This window comes from Cajanus cajan, chromosome 2 (assembly GCF_000230855.2).
Source record: "Cajanus cajan strain Asha chromosome 2, NIPB_CcT2T_4, whole genome shotgun sequence".
NCBI classification, from domain to species: domain Eukaryota; kingdom Viridiplantae; phylum Streptophyta; class Magnoliopsida; order Fabales; family Fabaceae; genus Cajanus; species Cajanus cajan.
Genome location: NC_138518.1, coordinates 7704818 through 7729102, shown reverse-complemented (window position 1 = coordinate 7729102; position 24285 = coordinate 7704818). Strand labels below are relative to the sequence as shown.

Here is a 24285-nt window from a genome sequence, read left to right as displayed (position 1 = left end):
AAGTTGAATTTTATTGTTGTTTATTATATGTTGACGCTGTTTTTTATGATTATTGTTGTGAGTTTACCCTAACATGTTTTCCCTTTGTGGTTGGGGCTATGATGACCATACCTTGGTATGCGAGTAGATCAGGATTAGGTGTTCTGCTGGACTGGGTGAACTTCTTTTTGATTGAGACTCAGGAGGAGAGTTGATATTTTATTTAGTTGATTGATAAAATTTGACTACCTAGTTGTTGTATAGGATATTATGTCATATTTTTAGTTATGTATATAATATGGGATTTTTTTTTTGTAGTATATTCTCATTGTATATATAATTATTTAATAGTAATATTTTATTTTATACATATATTTAGACGTTATAAACAATGTGAAATCTTACTGTCGATATAGACCAAAAATATATTATACTTATTTCTTTATTTGATTCATGTGAATTTTTAAATTAAAAATCAAACTAATCTACACTCTAAGTATTAGGCCGAAAACTGAATTAAACTACACCGAGAACATCATTGTATATATGTTCATGATTGCATATTTTATATTTGTATTCAATTTTGTATTTATGCATATAGAAACTTTAATTATCATCTTTGTTCATATGTTCGTACTCGTTAGGAATTTATATATTCGTATCCATTTTTGCTATTCACTAGGAATTTATATATTCATGTTTATATTTGCTACTTGTACTTTAAGTATAAAATAAATTAAATGATATTAACTAAAATAATTGCTATAACTGAAATGAAAAATCATTTTTAAATTATCCAAATATATTAATAATATTAAGAGCATGATCATTTAGCATAATAATCGTAAATGTAAATTCTTCAAGAATAACTAAGTTTTAAACTTAAATGTCATGCTTCATACTCATGTGAAAATAAATATTCTATCAATCTCGATATATTAAATTAACAAGTTTTCCACACATTTTACAAGTATTTTTTTAAATGAAATAATTTTTCTAAATAAAAAAATTAAACGAACATTGCATAGTTATTTTCAAATATAAATAAAATATATAAATTAAAACTTAATTATTTTTATCCATGCATTAAAACTTAATTAGATTCATAAATACTTTATTCTTAATAATAAACATTATTATATTAAATAAGAATAAATTAAAATAATAAAATTTTATAAATGTTAAATTATTAATATTAGACCATTTTCAATCAGAACTTTTTATGAGTTCTTAATATAAGGACTCATTGTTATTTATTTTTTTCATGATTAGAGTGCAATGATTTGACTGTCACATATAGAACTGGTTCTCACATAAGAATTGACAAAGAGACAAATCTTGCAGGGGGAAAAAAATTCATTGTAAAACCCACGAAAAAGCAATTAAGAACTTAAGTTAAGTATTTTTTATTAAAAAAAATAGAAATAAGTTTTTATATCCTATGATATAAAAATTCTATATAAAAAAATATATTAAAAACGCAAAATGAAAAGTCCATAAAAGAAAGTACATTAAAAACACAAAATAAATTCAAATATCAAAGATGTTTTTATAATATTAAAATACACATAATATTGAGAATATTGCTGCATCATTGAATTTTACGGATAAATTTCTAAAAACAACACAATTCCATTGAGAATATTGTTACATCATTGATTGAATTTTACGGATTTTTTTATTTTTTATTTTTTTAGAAATAGTTGGGTAGAATTCCCCACCTAAATCAACTTGAGATATTTGAGTTATTTGTGAGATTATTCTGACTCAAGTAATTTGGTGGGATAATGTTTTGGACTGCTGCCATGCAAATAACAGGAAACGTGTGAGAAGCATTTAATGCTTTCTTCTTTTTGCCGACACTTTATATCTGACATCCATCAACAAACATGGAATTAGGAATCTCATCAATGACAAAAAGATGAATCACAACCCTAGGTAGTGCCAGGATCTGGACAGTTAGATCTAAGATCTTCTCAACCTTCCTACTTAAATTTTGACTAATATTATCTCTTAATTTATAAAAAAGTATTATTTTAGTCTCAAATTATTTAATTATCATTTCAGCTTAAACGACATTCATCTTACTACTTGCAATCCTAATTATAAAGATTTAAATCATTGAATTTTGTCGATTTCATTAAAATAACATTTTTATATTCTGAAGGAGTTAAATAACTATTACTTGTAACTTAAGGGACTAATGTATTATTTTTTTTTAAAAAAAATAATAGTGTCTTCAATCATACACTCTACAACTAAGAAAATTAACACCGTAATTGTAGCTCTTCCATTATTGTATTTCTTAATGATTAGAGAGAATTAGCACACTCTACCATTTATTCTGTTACCCATTTCAGAAAACCTGCACTAGAATTCAATACGGTGAGCCATTTTTCAGACTCAACTCTCCATTTATAACTAAATCAATATCTTCATTCATAATAATAGCTCTAGGATTTTTGTAATCTTTCTTCAGTAGGTGCAAAGTTTTATTAGGTTATTGTCACTTTATATCGTTGTTTCTTTCACAGCGATACAAGCCACCAAACTAACCATCTGTTTTGTTCCAAAGTTACTACTGCATGCCAAAAAAATATCATACTTCAGACCAGCAGCATTCAAACATACCAATCTTTCCTACTGATCCAAATGAATAACTAAAAAATCAGTTTCATACTTGGCATTGCCCATTTCACAAGGCTATAAGAGGAAAGCAAAGTTGCAACTCTCCATTTCCAAAACTCAATTAGGTGTCTACTAGCTATCTGCCACTATTAAACAATTTCTATTTATGATCTCCACAGACAATGAAGTCAGTCACTATGATGTCTGACAAATCCACCAGAACAAATGTTGTCAGTTGATGATCCAGCTGGTGAGATCAAGCCATGTGTTAATATGACTGTAGTATCCTTACAACATGTAGAAACATAAAAAAAAAATTCTCTCATTACTTTATTATATTTTGCATTCTGATCAGTCATTTTTTCTTCTCTTCCAGTCAAAACTGCTGAGTCAAGAAGAAAGCGAGCTTTTGGAGATGACATCAAAGGATATTCCATTTTGTTGAAGTCTTTCCTGGAGATCAGTTGCACCAAATACAATCCCTGGAGGGTAAACTCCTCCCTTTGGTAGATTGTTTCTCTGGCTGAGAAGAACGAGAGCACACTGAACCAGAATAATCGGGGTGGTCACATAACCCATTTCAGGTCCCATTACTCTCGTTATAATTTCCATGTCAGGTTTTGTGTTCCCCTGCGCCGCAAGACTCTCATCGCTGAAACCACGTCCAACAAACCACATCTTGAACGAAGCACTCGCGATCTCCTCTTCAGAAGGGCCATTCTTACTGAACCCACCAAGGGTAAAAATCGAAGGATATCTCAAAAGAAGCCATCTTCCAAAAGAGGTTCTTCCTAAAAGACCAATGATCATTCCAATAAAAATAAACCCAAACATGTGCAACAAAGATTTTGAGCCTAATTTCACACCAAAATGAGCTGGCTTCACAGATGCCCAAAAGGCTTTCCTTTTTTCAACCATCTCAGCACTCTCATTCACCCCAGGAAGACCATCAGGGGATTCAGTTACAATTGAAAGTGTTCTTCCAACAAGAGTTGCATCTGCTGAAGGTAGTGTTACCCCCCAAAGACCAATTTTCTTCTGGTGTTCTATTATTTCCCCTTTAGGTGGGGGCCCAGGAATCTGCAACCATACGTGAATAATAAAATTTGGCAAAATCATATAGAATACTAACAAAATTTTTTTACACCGAGAACTAATCTTATCTCTTAAGAGTATCATGTTAATTTTTTATTTAATGAAATAAAAATAAAATAAAATAATTTAAAAGATATGATTTATCCTACAATATTTTTTTCCAAAGTGTATATAGATGAAATAATATTTATGAAACCTAATTTTAGGATTATAAACCCAATTTGATGTATAATGATACCTTAGGTTTCACTCTATCGATTCTAGATTGTCCCATCTCCTTCAAATCCTTCACAGCCATAACCGCAGACTCAAACGTCCCGAAGTTTCCCACGATCCTCCTCTCCGACTCCAAGCCCAAGTAAGCCTCCACCCTGTTGGGCCGGGCCGGGCCCACCCACTGCCTCGAGTGAAACAGAAAGCCCATCTCGGCGGGAACGGAGTCGAACCCGCACGCGGAGACCAACAAGGCGCCACTCGCCACCGCCCGCGCGTGGTGCTCGCGCTCCACGCGCTCCATGAACTCGGTCTCGCCGGTGATGTCCAGGTAGTCGCAGCCGCTCTCCGCGCACGCCGCCGCCACCGCCGCGCCGTGGCGGCGGAAGGGGCCGACGCAGCTGAGGAGGAGGCGCGCCCGAGCGCAGAGCGCGCGGAGGGAGGGTGTGTCGGCGGTGTCGGCGGCGAAGATGGGGAGTTCCGGCGGGGGGTTGGGGTGGGCCGCCCATTTGAGGGTTTGGGCCAATTTGGATGGGTCGCGGCCCGCTATGGCGAGGGAGTTGAAATTGAGAGAGGGGAGGAATTTGAGGGCTTCTCTGAGGACGTGTTTGCCGGTGAAACCTGAAGCACCGAAGATGACGATGTCGAACTTTGGCTTCGTTGATGCCACTTCCATCATTTTCCTTCTCACTTACCTTACTCTTTCTTTCTATGCTGCTTTTCTATTGAGATGTGATTGTATGCTACTAACACTTTCTTTAACAAACTTTTCTCAATACATTTTTTTATTAGTTTAAGTTTTTCTTTTTAATTATAAAAATAAAAAAGGAATTCATTTAATAGGATATAAGATTTATAAATGTCAACTAATTCAAGATAGTGTTTTCTCAAAAAATGTGTTCTTACTTCTTAGCATTTGTTAATGTTATTTATCAATTTTTTTGAACTTTGAATTCCAGTGACATCTTTTTCTTTTTATCACAACTCACCTCCTTTAATTGTTTAAAAATATTTCATTATTTATACATCACATTCACTTTACTTGATTATTTCAAAAACATTTCAATCTGACCATCTTATAATTGTTTAAAAAAGCATAAGAGAATCTCGTCCTATAAATATATATTAGTCTTTGATTATTAACTTTATTTGATTATTAATTTTATGTAATTTTATAAAATTTTGGAAGATATTAATGTAATTTTATTTGACTCATTAATTTATGGTATTACCTATGGTCCTAATTATAAGTAATAGAGAACAAATTAATAAAATTTTAAAAAATAATTAATATAATTATTTTTAATTAATAATATCATAAATTTAAATTTTATTTCAAATATATTATTTATTTTAGGTGGTTGATATAGTTAATGTTAATTATAAGTGAATATATAGGAAATTGAGTTAACTGAAAGGTATAAAACAAATTTAACTCAAAATACTTCCTCCATTTTTTTTAGTTTGACGTTTAAGATTTATGCACAAGAATTAAGGAAATGATTGATATTTTAGTTTTTAAAAGTATTTATTACTTATGTTCCTATTATACCCTTTAGGTGGTTGGTGAAGAAATAGGTACATTGAAAATGAATAAACACATTTTCAGTAAACACACATTAATTATCAAGGGTAAAAATGAAAAAAAATTTAATAAATAATTAATTTTAGAAAAGTGACAATGAAAACAGAACAAAAAAAATAATATCAAAACGACTATGAAAAAAAATAGAGGGAGTAATTTTAAAAACTAATGATTGTTGTTTATAATTAAGGATAAAAAAATCGATTTGTTGCTTATGATTCAGACCAAAAGTATTATTTTATATCAACAAAATCCATGAGTTCGTAAATAGTTAGGTCTTTAAACATTTTGCTAACAAGGGTTTGATTTTCTAAAGAAATTTTTGTTTAAAGAAACAAAATGCCAAAATGCTACCTCTCAAGAGGAATTAGTTTTCCATTATTGATCAAGGATACTCCTAATGCACAAAATATTCTAAAATGGTATCAAAACTTATACTAAATCTATTATAAAAAAAAAAGGTTGTCTAGTATTGTTTCAGGTATCAAGTCAAATAGTACTAAGCATGAGATATGTATCGTTAAAAATTCAAATCACATCAATCAAAGATATGAATTATGAATGGTTAAAATAAAGTATATACATGAAAAATAATTCTTGTCTTAAAGATAGCTTTGTAACATTACAATAGGCTTCAAATCAGTATTATAAAAATCAAATTGGTCTAGACAGTAGTTTGATGGTTTAAAGGTTGAATTAAAAAAGTCATTTATTAAACTAGTAAAAATGGTTTCTTTTAAAAAATTAATATAGTTAACAAAATTTAATATAAAAATAAAATGTATATGTAAAATATAACATGTAGTGGTTGTTTAGTATAATGACGTGTGTTTTATTTTATTATGGAGGGATAAGGTTTGGAATGTGCTTGGAAACAAAGAGCTTAGTTATAATTTTTATTATTTAATAAAATTGTATATGTATAATAAATTTGTAAGAAATGACATCAAATTGATAACTAGCCTAGTGGTGAGTTTTTTCTTACTAGTGGGGGACAAGGTTTGAGTCCTTCTTTAGTACCAATACAATTCAATTTAAAAATTTATTATTTTAAAACCAGTTTCTAATCTAGATCAGCTCACTAGGTTGTTGACTTTTCAAGTAAAATTTGGTTGGTTCGATCTAGTTTTAACATTTATGTTATACATTTTCGTATTTGCACACATGACCACTCATGTTTCTGATAAAAGGAAAGGAGGAGATGGTGTATGATCTTAGTCTGAAATGATTAACATGGAAGGGCTTAGCTATTTTTTAGGCTTGAAATTGTAACCTATGGAAGCAAATGTAAAACTTGAGAAAGGCAATAAAGAGAGTTTTGATGGTACTCTATTAAAACATGTTGTAAGGTATTTAAGCTATTTGTGCAACAATTCATGGATGATCCAACGAAATCTCATTTGCATGTTGCAAAAAGGATTATGAGATACCTATAAGGAACTTTGGAGTATGGAGTTTTGTTTCCAAACAAGGAGCAATATCAAGGAAATATGCTTGTGGGTTGTTCTAACTAAAATTAGTGTGGGAACAAGGTTGATAGGAGAAGTACATTTGATTATGTTTTTAAGTTTCTAAATGCACTAATCTCTTGTTGCTTAAAGAAAGAATGTGCAATCGTTAAATTATTTTAATTATAGTTGGATTAGCATTGTAATGACCTGCCATGACCGTTACACTACAGGATAACACAACACACTACTTGAATATATATTAAATAGTATAATAAAAATATTTACAACACAAGTTACTAAGCAAGCAACTAAAAACATCCAACTATAAATAGCAAAATATGCTAATATAAGATAGCCTATAAAAGGAACATCCACTCTAAGCACCTCATGTGGCCTTTAGCAGCTATCTCCTAGCTTATCCCTACCCTACTCCCATACATCGTATAATCATCGCAGTCACCACATGGAAACATGCAAGGGTAAGCTAGAGAAAATAAACAACTCATAATAATTAAATATGCAATACAACAACTATATAATCATCTTCACATCCAACACAAGTAACAAACAACACATATACTACACATCTCAACATCATTTCAACTTAATTCAACACATCAACACTAATCAACATAGTATCAACAAATCCACACATATGTTTAAAATATGTAACACAAACTACTATACAACTCATCATAATAGTCACCATATTCAACACAACAACAAACAACACATATTACACACCTCTCAACAACACATATATTTAAAAGCAACTTACAACATAGGTAATTTAACAATGCTATCATCATCATTAACTTGTTCAACATACAACACACAATACATAAACAACACCTTCACAACACATCAACATATACACTCATATCATCACAATATCAACTCATTAACACATATGCGTTGTCACGTACTTTAACTCGGAGATCTCCTACAACACAGGTAAGCAATTTAAGTAGCTAGGTCCTATCGAACTGACAACACAAAACCTTTTTGGGCTTGCTAGCTAGGTAAACAACAAATTTGGATAAAAATTCACAACATGATAATAGTTTCTCAGACTTTACCACTTAAACAAGGAAGTATAATACTATGTCAGGATATGACAATTGGGTTTAGGCATACCATGACATTAGCTAGCTCAATTAAGTCACTTATGAGATTAACCTACTGACTATCCTCCAAATACTACAACCCTTCGATACTTGGTTAGAAACTAAGTTCCCGACTTCATACTTTACTCTAATTGACTACTTGTAATCGATGTAGCTTGACCTGATCCCTATACCGTGGTCTCTTTATACACATGTACCTCGACCTTGCCCACACACGGAACCAACTTAGTCCTACAGGAGAACAACATATCATCCACTCCAAGGGACAACTTCTCAAGGATGTTTTTTCAACAAATTGGGCTCTTAGAGCACCACAACTATCTCAATCCGCATAATAGAATGAGCAACTTCGAAAACATCTCTCCTAGTTCTAGTGATCAACAACTCATCGTCATAGCAAAACAACACAGTTATCATCTCCTCAGCTCAACTATCAACTCATTTCAACTTTAAACAACACAGTCAACTCAACAGCTCAACTCACAACTTACAGCTCAACCATCACAAAGTAGCATCTTTTCAACACATAGTACAACAACATACAACTTTATAACAACATACAACTCTCATCTAACAACTTAATAACACAGTCCACTAACAACTTTTGGATCATCTCAACACACTTCACATCATATTTCTCACAACTCGCAACATTATCATCATGCACTTCACAACTCTTAACTAGATCATCTCATCATATTTCACAACATATAAATAGTCAACACACAACTTATAAACAACTTCAACAACATACCACATATTTAACATATTTTTATTTATCACAATAACTCACTCACCGCATAACTCTTCAACTCATTTCGCACCTCTACACAACTACATAACTTCACAACTCAACTACAACATGCATCTCACATCTCACTACTGAGTATCCTCATCATACTACACAACATCATCTTTCAACATACAACACATCAACCCATGATATGTAATCATCTCTAACCACTTACAACATTCACAACACATAATAGCTACTTATACATCTCGTTTACATCTCATCTTCATCACAAAAGCATCACCAACAACATCATTATTCAATATTTTATCATTTATTATCAAAACACAACATTTTCATCACATAATACAACTCATAATATGTGTTTACAACTCATCTATCATGCCCACTTACACACACAAATAACATAAATCAACCTAAGCACTCAAAATAACTTTCAACTTAACCAAATCACTTATTGTGAAATGACAACCTTCACATAAAATAGCATATATGAAGTTATACTACTCCTATCATGCTCATCCTTATCTCATATGAAATATAAGAAGATTTCATACAACTCTCATGAAGACATAAATTCCTAATTCCATCATCTATCTTGTTAAAAAATATAAAAACCGCAACAACTAGCCTAAATCCTGACAGCTTGACCTTTGCTCACTAAAAAGGTCATAACTGGAGTTCTAGACCTTCTTTTTGGGTGATTCTAGTGTCATTAGAAAGCTAACATCCAAGGATACAACTTTTATGAAGACTCCAAGACCAAATTCGGTCATCTACCCTTGGCGCTGCAGCGCTCCAGCTCCAACTTTGCCAGTTTCATTTTCTTGTGGGGCTGCAGTGCCTAACTTCGAGTTGCAACTCCAGGTCTCGGCCTCTATGTTTTCTCTCACAGTTACAGTGCTGGTTCAATGCTCTAGCGCAAATTGCAAAGCTTTCTGTCCTTCCCCGGCTTCCCACATCGTTTTTCACCTAAATCCATTAAAAACCTACAATCCAAAGAGACCCAACACATGCAATTGTAAGAAAAACAACTCTACCATCAACATGCAACTCAGAAAACATCACATATCCCACATGCAACAAGAATCGGATCCAAACCACCACATTTTCTCCCTTCTGCTCAACACCTCCCTTTCAACTCAAATGTTATATAAATTAATACCCATTCAGCCAACCCATCAAACAACACCACTTTCATGCTACAAGCAACAACCAATGGTAAATTTCAAGCTTCCCTTACCTCGGGAAGGAAGAACATTGAATCCGGCTTGTACGAGGAAGAAGGAGAAAAAGAGAAATGGAAACAAAAATCTGACTTCGGAGCTTTGAAGCTTTCTTGTCTACCTAATGCTCAGCACCTTTGAGAATCCAAAGAAAAATGAAAGAGTTTAGGGGTGGAAGGAGTAAAATGAAGAAAAGAGAGGGAGTCTCGAGTCTTACAAGTATTAAATAATAATTAAAATATTATTAAATTATAATTAATTGACAATTATATGTCAATTACAATTGTTATGGAATTTTAGTTGATAAACCTTATAATGAAAGTGACCCTATGATGGGTTGGACCATTTACTTTGAATAGTCCATTGAGAGGTTCTTAACTGTTGCTAGAGTTATATATTGACTATCTCATTAAGCTAGTGTGGGGATAAGGTTGATAGGAGAAGTACATTTGGTTATGTTTTTAAGTTTCTAAATGTACTAATCTCTTGTTGCTTAAAGAAAGAATGTGCAATCGTTAAATTATTTTAATTATAGTTGGATTAGTATTAAATAATAATTAAAATATTATTTAATTATAATTAATTGACAATTATATGTCAATTACAACTATTATGAAATTTTAGTTGACAGACCTTATAATGAAAACGACCCTATGATAGGTTGAACCATTTACTATGAATAGTCCGTTGAAAGGTTCTTAACTGTTGCTAGAGAGTTATATATTGACTATCTCATTAAGCTAGTGTGGGGACAACGTTGATAGGAGAAGTACATTTGGTTATGTTTTTAAGTTTCTAAATGCACTAATCTCTTGTTGCTTTAAGAAAGAATCTGTAATCGTTAAATTATTTTAATTATAGTTGGACTAGTATTAAATAATCATTAAAATATTATTCAATTATAATTAATTGACAATTATATGTCAATTACAACTGTTATGGAACTTTAGTTGATAGACCTTATAATGAAAATGACCCTATGATGGGTTGGACCATTTACTATGAATAGTCCGTTGAGAGGTTCTTAACTGTTGTTAGAGAGTTATATATCGACTATCTCATTAAGCTAATGTACACATTTACTCAATTTCTTAGAAAGTGAACAGAAAACTTTCAACTCATGATCATTTCCTTTTTTTCCTGAGGTGACTCTAATGGACTCAGATCATTAATATGATATTTCAAATTATATATTGTCATATAAACATGCTATAATTTGTATCTATAGCTATTATGCATGATGTGTTGTATTATTTTCTATCAGTAATTGTCTTATCAACATGTGAGGCTAAATATGAATATGTTGCTGAATCATGTGTTACTTGCCAAACTCTTTGGTTGGTATCATTATTGAATGAGTTGTTGAGTGAATTGAAGAAACATGTGCAATTAATGATTTACAACAAATTAATCATTAATCTTCCATAGAATGTAGCATCTCATGATAGAAATAAATTTATTGAGACTCCATTAGGATCAAGTTACCATAGGAAAGTAGGAATTGATTTCCTGTCCATCAAAATTACATATTTTCTATCAAAAAAATTTGAAGGAAGATTGATAAGTGCTATGATTTCATTAAGTTTATGGCCTAGTTTGAAATACTTATATCAATTTTCCTTGCTTTAGACTTTGTTTTTAACTCAAAACATATCTAAATTGTTAGGTGATCACATTTTGTTTTTTAATCATGTTTTTAGGTAACTTACAAGTATTTGGTTGTTGTTTTGTAGTTTAGGAGAAAGCTAGGAAAGAAGGAAGGAAGTCAAGCACAAAGTGGTGAATTTGAAGTTGAAGGAATTTTTGTTTAAGTTCCCAGGCTAAGCCCCAGATCCACGCTTAGCCTCAGCATGGCAGAGAATCCCTGGAACAGAATTTTGATTCCCACGCTGAGCGTGGAACTGAGGCTTAGCGTGGATTGTGCTGACATGTCATTATTCACATAAGACAAAAGCTTTTATGACCTAAAAGTGGGATTTTCGAAGAGAGAAGTAAGGAGGATCATTCTTGGACTTTGTGTGGCGGCTGGAGAGCTCTGGAACCTTCAAGATCAAGCTTCTTCCTTTCTTCATCATTTGTAGAGTTCTACATGTCTATGTGTAACTAAACTCACCCTTGTTGGGGTTTGAAGTAACTAAACCCATTCTCATGTGTAAACTCTAAGCTATCAATCTAAGTTGTTATTCAGTTTTATTGCTCTTTTTCTGTGCATAATGCTTGTTATGGCTTGATCACCCTTAACTTGAACTTAAGGTTTTTAAGAGATTGAGAAATGATTTTAAACCTTTGACTTGAAATAGAGCAGCTAATGGTGCTTATTGCTAGAGATAGAGTAAATGCCATTGGTCTTTCTTAAGCTCTTGTTTTTAAAGTTGGTTTCTAGGTTAAACTATGCAAGAGATTGATAGTTTAAGCTAGTAACTTAGATGCCAACTTGTAAGAGATTAGGGTTGGTTACTTTTGAGAGTGATTGATAAATTCTAAATAATAACTATTGTGAACTTAGTGATAAGCATGAGAGGAAGGTTTAGTGAAGTCAAACCCCAACAATTTATTAATATTGCATTAGAATCAAGTTTTGCACTCTAAGTGTTTACCAAAACACAAAAAAGAATTGTTATTGCTTGTTTACATTATTTACTGCAGCAAATCAAACTCTTATTGTTTTTCGACAGCTTAGTTATTATACCAAGTGAAATTGCAAAGTGTTGCGCAAGTCCCTTAGGAGACGATACTCATACTTTCATTGAACTACGTATACGATTTGGTACACTTGCCAAACGAGATAACAAAGATGAATTTGGAAATATAAGGAGGGAAATATGTGTTGTTTCTATTAAGTGTTTGAATTAAGGAAAAATATTATGGAATGTAATTCAAATATTTATATCTTAGAATAATGCATATAAATAATTAAATACAAGTTGTATATCAATTTTATACATAAGGAAAGAATAAAAAAATTATTTAGGTTAGATACATCTCTTTCTCTGGTGGGTATAGATTTTACAACCTGAATTGATGTGACAAGTTTAAAAAATATTTTTATTCATCTTAATTCAATATGATGTTTTATCTTCTTTTAAAAAATAGTTTTATTAAATAGTTGTATGTTGATAAATTTTTTTTATTTAATACATAATATTTTGTGTAATATAATATTATATTCATATTAATATTATATATATATATATATATATATATATATTATAAAATATATTTTAGTTTAAGTTTATATTTTTATTTTACAATTCAATTATTCAACATCAAGATTGATATATCATTTTAATAAATATAGTTGACATAATTTTGTCTCATTATTGAGTCTTGATTAAAATGAGTTTAAATTTAAATAAATAATTCAATCAAAATTTCAAGTTAAGGGAATGAGAAAGATAAATTTGTCTCATATCTAATCTCCTAATATTTGATTTATGAAATAATCTAAAAAGAAAAAGATGATTTTATAGATTTTTATAAGAAATAAAGTGAAAATAAATAAAATTAATATGATTTGAATATATTTTTAGTTCCTCAAATTTAAGGTGAATTTGTTTTAGTCTTTTAAATTTAAAATTAGTTTTTTTTTAATCTGGTAATATCAAAAATCTTGTATTAGATCTTATACACAAATTTTGTTAGGAAGTCTATTAAATATTATTGCATAAAATCTAGTGTTCTTGTTAGTAAAAATATCATATTAAAATCAATTGGTATTATATAATTATCTCAATTTGTTACTTTTATATATGTTATTAGTGATCTGAGAGACTAAAAATATCAGTTTTAAATTTGAAATACCCAAAATAAATTTATCCTAAATTTAAGGGACTAAAAACATATTTAAGTCAATTAATATGAAGAAGGATGAAATGACTCTAATAGTAATTTTTGCTTAAGTTACTTCATTCAATAACTCATTGTTTATGTTGAATTTCAATGATCCAATTATTAAATTAAAAGTTCTTAATGTATAATTTAAGTTTATAAATTTTTAAAAAATTTGAAGACCATATGATACTTCGTTATATAAATTCAAATAATTTTCAAAAAATTTTAAAATTTGTAAACTAGATCTATGTATTAAGAACTTTTAATTTAACGGTTAGATTATTGAAATTCAACATATATCACGAGTTATTGAGTAAAATAACTTAAGTAAGAGTTACTTCTAGAGTCATTTGATTTCTCCTCAATTAATATTATACAAAAGTGGTATATACATATATAAATAACATAAATAAAAAACAAAATTTTCTTAGTTTTTTTAACTAATAAAAAATAGTATAATAAAATTCTATATGATTTTTAAGCACATAATTAGTGTTTCTCTCTCTCTTATATGATATTGAATAGCAAGTGGATCAACATATTTATTTTTCCTTCTCACGTCATGAAACTCTTCAAACGATGGATAAAAGACTTCTAATGTTGGTTTTCGTCCTTATGTGATATTTTCTTCTTGAAATCAAACAAATCATAATAGAGAAAAACAAGAATTCTCATTTGAATTAAAATTAGTTAAAATTATTTTTAAAAGAGTTGATTTAAAATCATTCAAGGTGACCATCAACATGAGTACCCAAATTAATCTAAATAATACATTTATAATTTTTTTTTTCTGTGAGACCCCTTTCCTTTTTCTTTTCTTTCCCAAACTCTCTTCTCACTCACTTTTGCTGGTTCACTCTCTTCTTTCCTCTCAAACTCTCCCTTCTCCTCTTTTGCTTGGATTCAAGGTGCTGAGTAGGTATTGATTTTCTGGTCGAGCCGTGTGGATTTGTGCTGTTTCCTTTCTTCTCCGTCACTCTTCTCCTCCGTTCGTCGTTCGTCTCTTCCCAGAAGCTCGGATTCCTTGCACCGAGGTAAGGGAAGCTAGTTTTTGGACTATTTTTTGTTGGAAATGAGTTCATAAACTCATTTGTAGGCTGATGGTTTAATGATTTCGTGCTGAGATTGAAGAAATTCGTTTTCGGGGTTAGGGTGAAAATTCAGGGTTTTGATTGTTGTTGGTTGCATGCTGAAAATGAGGTGTTTTTCGGGATGTTTGATGAAAATGTGGACTTTTAGATGGATTGCATGTTGGTTTTCTGGTTGATTTTGCATGTTTTGAAGATTTTTTCGAAAGTTGAGGGTTGCTGCTGAGCTTCGCGCTAAGCGCCGTTCTTCACGCCGGGCGCGTGACCATCTGGGGGCTCCATTTAGGCAAGCCCGTCGGGCGCAAAGATGTGTGCACCGGGCGAGTTTGAGAATGTGAGCTTCTGGATGGCCCGCGCCAAGCGCGACTTGGATTGTGTCGGGCGCGATATCAGTAGATAACATGGTTGGGGTTTCTGGTGTGGTGCCAGGCGCGATCATTGTCGCGTTGGGCGTGGAGGCTCCTTGGGAGTCTCTGCCATGGGGGGGCGCTGGGCGCAATTCGAATTGTGCTGGGCGCGAGACCTTGGGAGGTCTCTGCCTTCCCTGCGCTGGGTGCGGGTTTGGGCACGCCGGGCGTGTGAGACTCCTTGGAGTCTCTGCCTGGGTTTGCGCTGGGCGCAATTTGTATTGCGCCAAGCGCGAAGGAGCCTTGGGCTCTCTGGATGGGTCACGCCGGTCGCGGGCACTTTTGCGCCGGGTGCGCTGGCCCCTGGTGCTCGCTAGTTGTGCTGCGCCGGGCGCGACCAGGAGTGCGCCGGGCGCGGAGGTGAGGTTTAATTAAATGATGATGAATGTTGTTTTATGCTGAGTATGAGTTGAAATTGACGAATTATGATGTGAGCTGTATTAGATGTATATTGCTGAGTTGTGTTGTGCTGTGAGCTGTTATTGCCGTAAGGCTGAGCTGTTAGGCCGTAAGGCTGAGCTGTTGTAGGAGATCTCTGAGCTGATATGCGTGACGACGCATTGTATGTTTTATTGTTGTTTATGTTGTATAGCTGATGAGTTGTATGTTGATGATGTGCTGATAGCTGTAGCTGTTTATCATTCATGTATGATATATAAATGTATGCTGAATTCTTTTCACTAGCTTACCCTTTGTTGTTTTCATGTGTTTGGTGAGTTGAGGCTAGACTATAGCTGGCAGTTGAGCTGATTCTTTTGATGTTTTTGATGTTTTAGCCACTAGTTGGCCTATTTTGAGTTGTACTTGTGTACTCTGTTGTAGACACAGATTTGGACTTTGTGTATATATATATATTCTAGATGTCTGTACATATATATATACTTGTTCTTTCTTTGTGGTGTCATTTTGTTGTGCAGTGTGTAGTGACCAGCCGGGTCGTTACATTTTTCACACATTATTCTTTCAAAAGTTATTTTGTTTGAAATAATATTAAGTATTAAATACTAAATGTGGACAATCCACCTTATTTTGTCATGTTATGGAGGATTAACAATCTTTTTTGCTAAACCTAACCCACATTGGTAGTTTTATTTGTATTGAAAAAATAGATTTGATTTTCTAACTTTAAACAAAAAAAAAAAATTGATACCCTGTTATTAAAATAGATTGAAGAACAAATGTAAGAGTACTTAATCAGAAAATTAATTTGAAAGAAGTCAAAAGATCGAACTAAAACAGAAAATAAAGGAGATGAATCAAAATATTAGTTGTCAAAATAATACATTAATATCTCACGTTTTAATCATTTAAAAATTTAATTGCAAATAAAAGATAATTGTTAAAAGTTGACTCCAATATTATACTTCACAAGTTAACAAAAACTCATTAAAGAAATTAAAGTAAAAGCATGTGAAGTGACGTGGACAGATGGAAACAGAATATGTATTTGTGGACGCACGCCACCTACGAATCATAATCATTTTCTGATTAATTAATAAAAATTAATTGCACATGCACTGTTAGAGTGGTCAAATTGAGAAACGGATTCAATAATTTTCAAAAATAAAAGTCACTTTCTTCACTTTATCTATTACATCATTATTTCTCATTCAAATTTTGACAAATATGTTAAAATGTTACACAAATAAATAAAATATTTTAACAAAGTATAAAATATAAAAAACTAAAAACATATATTTATGTTTAAATATTTTTTGTTCCTATAATATATATATATATTTATTTATTTATCTTTGCTGTTATTTTTTATTATTTATACATGACGTATCAAATATAAAAACAACTAAACTTTATTTGAACCCCAAGTGTGTGGTTCTGCAATAGGGGTTGATTTACGCTTAAACATAGTCAGGAGTTTGAATCTTGCCTTGTGTATGCAGCCGCGTTAAATTTTACAGCCAGCTATCTCACCCTTTAAGGTGCCTCCAACTTAGCGAGGTGATTAGTCACTGCAGGAATCCTCCAAGAACAAACAAAAAAAAACTAAAATTTATTTGAAACGATGTCTATTTAATGGACACATCATGAAAAACTGTAAAAAAAAAAAGACAGAAAAGAAATATAGGGATAAAAATGAAAAATATGTATATTAAAGAAAAAAAGTTTTAAGGCTAAAGTTAAAGATCTTCTTATTTTTATATTTTATATTTTTTTAGTTTTAATTATTTTATAATATTTTAGAACACTTAACAAAAATTTAAAAGAGAAATATTAATCTAATAGTTAAAAATAAAAAGTAAAAAAAAAAACCTAATCGGTTTTACTCAAAGTGTCAAACCTATTTAACAAGGGATAATAATAAAAACAAAGAGTAGGTAAGTTAGATAGGTCAAACCTATTGAATGAGAGATAATAGTTAAAAACTTTGGTAGTAAACGTTAAACATGATGCATGATATATGTTTTTCCGTTTAGTTAATTATAAATTAAACAATGATTATTTAATTATTTTTAAAAAATTATAATCATACATATTATAAATCTATTTTAATATTATACCAAAAGAAAATATATTTTATTAACATTAGTGTAAAATGGGTATTTCGTGTCTTATGTAAAAAAAAAATTATGTCAAATTTGTGTGAATAATTAATAATTAAAAGGTTTTAATAATTTTTGAGTAATTATTTTAAGTGTGCGAGCTGTTTAAAAAATAAGTTTACAAAATAGAAGAGAAAATAAAAAAAAAATACAGAAGAGAGTATTTTGAAAGTTAAAGGATAAAACATAAAATATATCTTAATATAATAATTATTAACATAATAAATTAAAATAATTAAAATTTAGTAATAGTTTTAATTTTACAATTACCGTTGACGTTGGCGATGACTGATGACCATTGTTTTTTTGTTTTTTTGTTTTTTTTTACAAAAGTTGACTATAATAGACTGTGATAAATTTCAAAACTAGGAGTGATATTGTAACTTTATTTGTTGAGTTAATGAAAGAAAGCGAAAGAAAAGAAAATGAAAAGAAGAAAAAATGAGATGATTTTATTTAGTTGTTTGGTAGCAGATAATGACAGAAAATAAAAATATATTTTAAAAGATATAAATGAGCCTAGTAAAATTAAAATATAATAATTTTGCTTTTACATGATATGATGCAAATTATGTAATCATTGAGTATTGTGTTTTTTGTTTTCTTTCCAAATTGGAGCGAGAGAATTTAGCATGGAATTTATATTTGTTTTTCCTTTTTCTTTTCCTTTCAATTTTTATATATACCAAATAAAGAAAAGTTTCTTAAAAAATGTGTATTAATTATATTCCTTTGATGTTTCTTTTATGGCAAACAATGTGTAAATATGGAATTTGATCCGAGCTTTGACGGCACACTAATTGCCTTCCAAATCCAATGCCTCACATCAATCTCAAAATAAGAACACGAAAAATAACTTAATTTAATTGAAAAAAAAGACAAAAGAATAGGATAAATAATAAAATAATTTAAATGAGGAAATAGAATAACATAAATCTTAAAAAAGAAATATTTGACAACCAATAATATTTGTGTATAGAAGGGAATGATATTTTTAAAAAATTCAAATATAAGAGAGTAGTATAACTTAAAAGAACACTACATTCCCTTTCATATATAATAAAGAAATGTGAATATTATTTCTTTTAAATATATCAAACAAAGATATACTTTAAAATATATTAATTAACACTTTCTTTTTATATCTTTAATTAATTGCGAATCTATTAATAAATTATTAACACTGATTTTTTCTTTAGTTTAATAAAGGGATTTAATTTTTTTTATTGGATTGATCCTATTTAGATAAAGTGTACGTGTGATCATGATTTTATATCCAAATTTAAATGCTACTAACACAATAAATTATACATATTGGTTAAAAAAGTGTTAGTATAAGAATAAAATATTAAATATAATTACTATTAATCATGCAATTACATGTCGGAATGATGTCTCTTTATGTGAAAAACCATTTAGATAACAATAATCACAGTATTATAATGATGATTAGTCTAAATCAATCTAATGAATAACAATTTTTGTAGAAAGTTATTCTTAATGAAATTTGTGGAAAAAAGTTGAACTCTTAAATGTATACTAATACTTGGATCCCCTTGTGTTTAACTTTTAACCGAGGGATACTTTGATTTAAATAAAAAAAATTAGATTTTACGAATAACAGTTCTAATTTGAGTTTTATTTATATCTATAAATCGATAAAAAAAAATATAATAAAAGAGATTATCTTATTTAATTTTTTTAATGATTTTATCTTTAAATTTTTAAATAATAAAAAATATTTTTAAAAATCAATCATTCTTACAATAATAAAATTTGAGTTCAAGACTTTTAAGTTTAAAGTTCAAACACAACACTAATTCATCTATCAAACATTAATAATTTTTAAATATATTTTATTATGTGAAAATGGAATCCCCTACCAAACTTTTAACATCACAAGTCACAGGGTTTGGTACTGTCTCACACAGCTACACCTACTACGTTTCAGGACTCTCTACATGAATGCATTTTGCGGTTGAATTCTCAGCCACCATATGCTACTAATTTCTCTTTCTTAATCCCAACTCTTCTTCACACACTACTTTCCAAAACTACAATTCACTTTCTTTCTCTCTCCAATGGAGTCTAAGCTTCTAAGAGCCCCTTCAACACCCACTTGTGCTTTTCATCACACCACTCGCAGGGCTTCAATTTTCTTCAACCCCACTACGCCTTTTGCCTCAAAATCCAATCTTTCTCTCCGGGCACACTCGCCTTCTGTTGAGTAAGGCCCACTCTGCTCTCTCTCTCTCTTCAAATTTCTATTTTGGTTTTTTTCTCAAAATCTATTTTTTAATCCACAAGTTCCGATTTTTGGTTGTTCTGTTTTCTTTCTGCAATTGGGTGCATGTGTTTGAATTTGTCTATCGAATTGATCCCCAACCTTTGGGGTTCAACGGGAATTGGTGGATTAGCAAAGAGGAAAGTGCATGTAATTGGGTTAGTTGCATTTTCTTGATCAGAAAATTTAACAGCAATGGTCTTTCCTATTTATGTTTTTAACAAGGGACCTGCTCAATTACCTCAGGATGAAGTGTATGTATGGAATTGTTTTTTTATTCTTAATATAGAAGATGTTTTCCCTTTCATTAAATATATTATGAGAAAATATTAAGTTTTTTTTAATAAGTAGAAAATATTACAATAACTATAATAAATACAAACTTAAGTTCTCATATACTTATTTCGATCCTCATCACTAGGCCGATCTTAGTGATTCATGCATGATGATGTTGATCATTTTTACGATTCCTGCTTTAAATATCATCATAACTATTAGGATTTCTGATTCGTTGTTAGTTTTATATTATCATTGCATAGAAATAAATTCATATTTTATTCTTTTCATTTTTTTTTTCATTTTTTCTTATTGTTGTGTTTTCAGTTTTTGTTTTGTGTGAAGTGGGGTGGGGCTTCTATGTTGTTCAGTCATGTTTTAAATTTATCTTATTTCTTTTGTGTAGGTCAGTGCCATTAAAGAAAAGGATTGATGAGAGTGAGAACTTGACACTTGATTATATAAGGCGCTCTCTAATTCGTCAAGAGGATAGCATAATCTTCAGTCTCTTGGAGCGATCACAATACTGTTACAATGAAGATACATATGACCCTGATGCATTCTCCATGGATGGATTTCATGGCTCATTGGTAGAGTACATGCTCAGGGAAACTGAGAAGCTTCATGCCAAGGTGTGGACCTAAGCCTTAAAAGAAATGAATGACTAAACGTTTTTATAAAAAAATTGATAAATTAAAGGTACAAATGTCTGATATGTATAAATATATAAATGGTAATTTTCTTGACTGTGTTTCCAATTGTTCTGTAGGTGGGTAGGTACAAGAGCCCTGATGAGCATCCATTCTTTCCAGATAGCTTGCCTGAACCAGTGTTACCACCTTTGCAGTACCCTCAGGTAAAACATATTCCTTAGCAGTAATCAAGGTTGTTCCCTTGAGATTTTGTAGTCACTAAATTTGTCATGTTCACTTGGGGATAGAACTATGCTTTCACGTAGATAGAATAACAATGTGTAGAAGTCTGTAAATTCCTACTGTCCAAGTCCATTCAGGCAGCATGTAGGAGTTTACGAATTGCCATTCATAATCATAACACCGGTGGTGAGACTAGCTATGTAGGCGTAAAGGTGACATGTCAATTACTCGTTTCTCTGTCTTTATAGAATTTTAAAACTGATTGTAAATTGGCAAAAATCTAGTGTGAAAGGATTCTTTTAAAGGAAGAGAGTCTTAAAAGTAGGATTGGTGTAAGAGGATGTCCTTGTGATTACGGTGAAATTAAAACATTCTAGTTGCATGAAAAGGAAAAAATGTTTACCAAGTAGGGAAATTTCTACTGTATGATAGTGTAAGGTATTAGATTATTTCAGCCCAAAACATTTGCACAAAGTAATAATATCATTAAAATGAAGAGTAAATGGAAAATTAATCAGCTTGTTAATTAAAAAAATTAAAGTTTAATTCTCTCTCTGTCTCTGTGTGTTTAATGAATTTGTTGTTATATCTTTGTGTTAATTGATTTTTCGCTGAATTCCTGTGTCATATATGAATAGGTGTTGCACCCTATTGCTGATTCAATTAATATAAATGATAAAGTATGGAGTTTATACTTCAGAGTTCTTATCCCACAAATAGTCAAGGAAGGAGATGATGGAAACTCTGGATCCAGTTCTGTTTGTGATGTAATATGCTTGCAGGTACACATTATTAATTTCCTTTTAGTTAAATTCATTTCCAAATTAAAATTATGTCCAGGGGTTGTACCAGTTTGTATTTTCGATTATTTAATTTACTTCATATTAGTGGATCTCAAAGCATAAAGTATTATTATCTATTATCTATTATTATATATAAATCTATCTATACCATCATTTAAAGTATCCTTTTTAGTTTCCTCGGTATTTAGCTTTTTACGTGTGCAATGTCAAGACGAATTGGTTTGATGTTTGTGAAACAATATTTTATTTTGTTGAAGAACAAAAAAAGCTGATCCTCAAATCTGTAATCTGTGGTGACTCCTCAAATCTCTCTCTAGCCGTCTACATAACATCTCCCCCCAATCTAAAGAAAACAGAGGACTAGGCATTCTTGCCTTCCAGTTTACTCTTGCTTAGGTTCATATCATGCTCTCCAATATGCACAGGCCTTGTGTAGAGATCTGCATGAAAGTTCCCATAACAAATAAGTCATATTTTCCCCCATTGAAAAAAAAATACCAGTGATAGAAAACAATGGAGGATACCCATTACAAATACTTTCCTATATGATCATTTAATGAATGATAAAAATTAAAATCAAGGGAATTCAAATATCAAAAATTTCAAATTTTTTGATTTTCTAAAATTTCCTGTCGAAACATACGCTAATATTTTGTTATGCCAATTATAAATTTTGTGAACTGGGATTTTTACAAATTATTGCAACTTGCTAGTTTCCTTAGTCAACATTTAGCTTGCTTTATGTTGAAAAGTTCAGCAATATCTGTCCCTCCAAGTAAGTTTAGATTGTAATCATAAATTCCTTTACATTGATGGAAACTTTTGTTTTCTTGTGACTCCAGGTTATTTCAAAGAGAATCCATTATGGAAAATATGTAGCTGAGGCAAAATTTCGAGCTAATCCTGAAGCATATAAAGAGGCCATTATAGCACAGGTACATACAAATACCTGTTAGAGGGCCAGACTGGCAAGCTCTAAAACAATTCTTGTTATTTTTCTACTTTTCTTGGAAACTCATTATTGATGGTACATCTAATTCAAATTGGAAACATTATGCTTAACGATCAACTAATAATGCTAATTTTTGCGTCATAAATCTGCTTCAAATCGGAAACATTATAATTAACTATCAACTAATCATGTTAATTTGTGTCATAAGTTTCTCTGGGTCATGTATAAATCGATTTGGTTACTGGTAAATGGTACTGATTTTGATGGACATGCCTACAAGTTTGAAGATTTTGCATTCCTTAAGGGACAATTTTTGGTTTCATTTCATTTTTCTGCTGGCTGGATTTTTCATAGAATCAACTTTGTTTTATCACGGTGACTTTTCAGGACAAGGACAAGTTAATGGAATTGCTAACATATCCTGAAGTTGAAGAGGCAATTAAGAGGAGAGTTGACATGAAGACCAAGACTTATGGGCAAGAGGTGATTGTAAATATGAAGGAACATCGAACTGAGCCGGTCTACAAAATAAATCCAAACTTGATTGCTGATCTATATGGTGACTGGATCATGCCATTGACAAAGGAAGTTCAAGTTGCTTATTTATTGAGAAGGTTGGATTGAACATTACACGTACTTTTCCAATTACAAATGTTCATAGGGTATTTTATATTTTCTGATAGTTTTATCTGAATCTTCTCTATAAATACCAGCTTTGTAATTAACATACAAGGAATTTAATATCGGGATTTTATGTAATAACTTATGGCATCCTTTTATATTATGTTTCTTTTGTGTTGATTGCATTGTAACTTCAATTTTTTTAGTATTACTAGTATATATTACAGTAAAAAGAAGTGAACAGTTTCCATGTGGTTGTTTTGAAAAAGTGAAGGCAGTAATGACTATGTTTGGTGGTTTTCATTTTAAAACAGCAATTTTCCTGCCTACTATTTATGAAAATGGTGTCATTAAGTCCTGAGGTGATAAAATGGTCCAACTAACGCGGAGGAATTTTTGCATGAGATTTTTTTTTTACAAAGGCATTTCTTATAAATTAATAGTAGTTGGTTTGTCACTAGTGAAAAAAAGACTTTTAAAATCGGTTATTTTTAATTTTTAAAATCGGTTCTTTAACCGATTTTGAAAG

General features: G+C 30.9%; 2 protein-coding genes across 3 annotated transcripts; one reads left to right on the top strand and one right to left on the bottom strand.

The window, feature by feature from the left end:
• Positions 1-2636: 2636 nt before the first annotated feature.
• On the bottom strand, positions 2637-4708 carry LOC109788137 (putative mitochondrial saccharopine dehydrogenase-like oxidoreductase At5g39410). The gene is made up of 2 exons (XM_083067866.1): positions 3941-4708; positions 2637-3687 (listed from the first exon to the last, which is right to left on the bottom strand). The coding sequence occupies exons 1-2, from the start codon at positions 4592-4594 to the stop codon at positions 2998-3000; spliced, it is 1344 nt and encodes a 447-aa protein (XP_082923992.1). The 5' UTR covers positions 4595-4708; the 3' UTR covers positions 2637-2997.
• Positions 4709-19828: 15120 nt separating this feature from the next.
• Positions 19829-23936, top strand: LOC109788131 (chorismate mutase 1, chloroplastic). Of its 2 annotated transcripts, none has more exons than XM_020346794.3 (6): positions 19829-20172; positions 20912-21137; positions 21275-21361; positions 22019-22162; positions 23026-23118; positions 23523-23936. In XM_020346794.3, the coding sequence occupies exons 1-6, from the start codon at positions 20027-20029 to the stop codon at positions 23757-23759; spliced, it is 933 nt and encodes a 310-aa protein (XP_020202383.1). In that variant the 5' UTR covers positions 19829-20026; the 3' UTR covers positions 23760-23936. The 2 variants fall into 2 exon arrangements, with proteins under 2 accessions (XP_020202383.1, XP_082923991.1); XM_083067865.1 differs by lacking the exon at positions 19829-20172 and adding an exon at positions 20240-20387.
• The last annotated feature ends 349 nt before the right edge of the window (positions 23937-24285 follow it).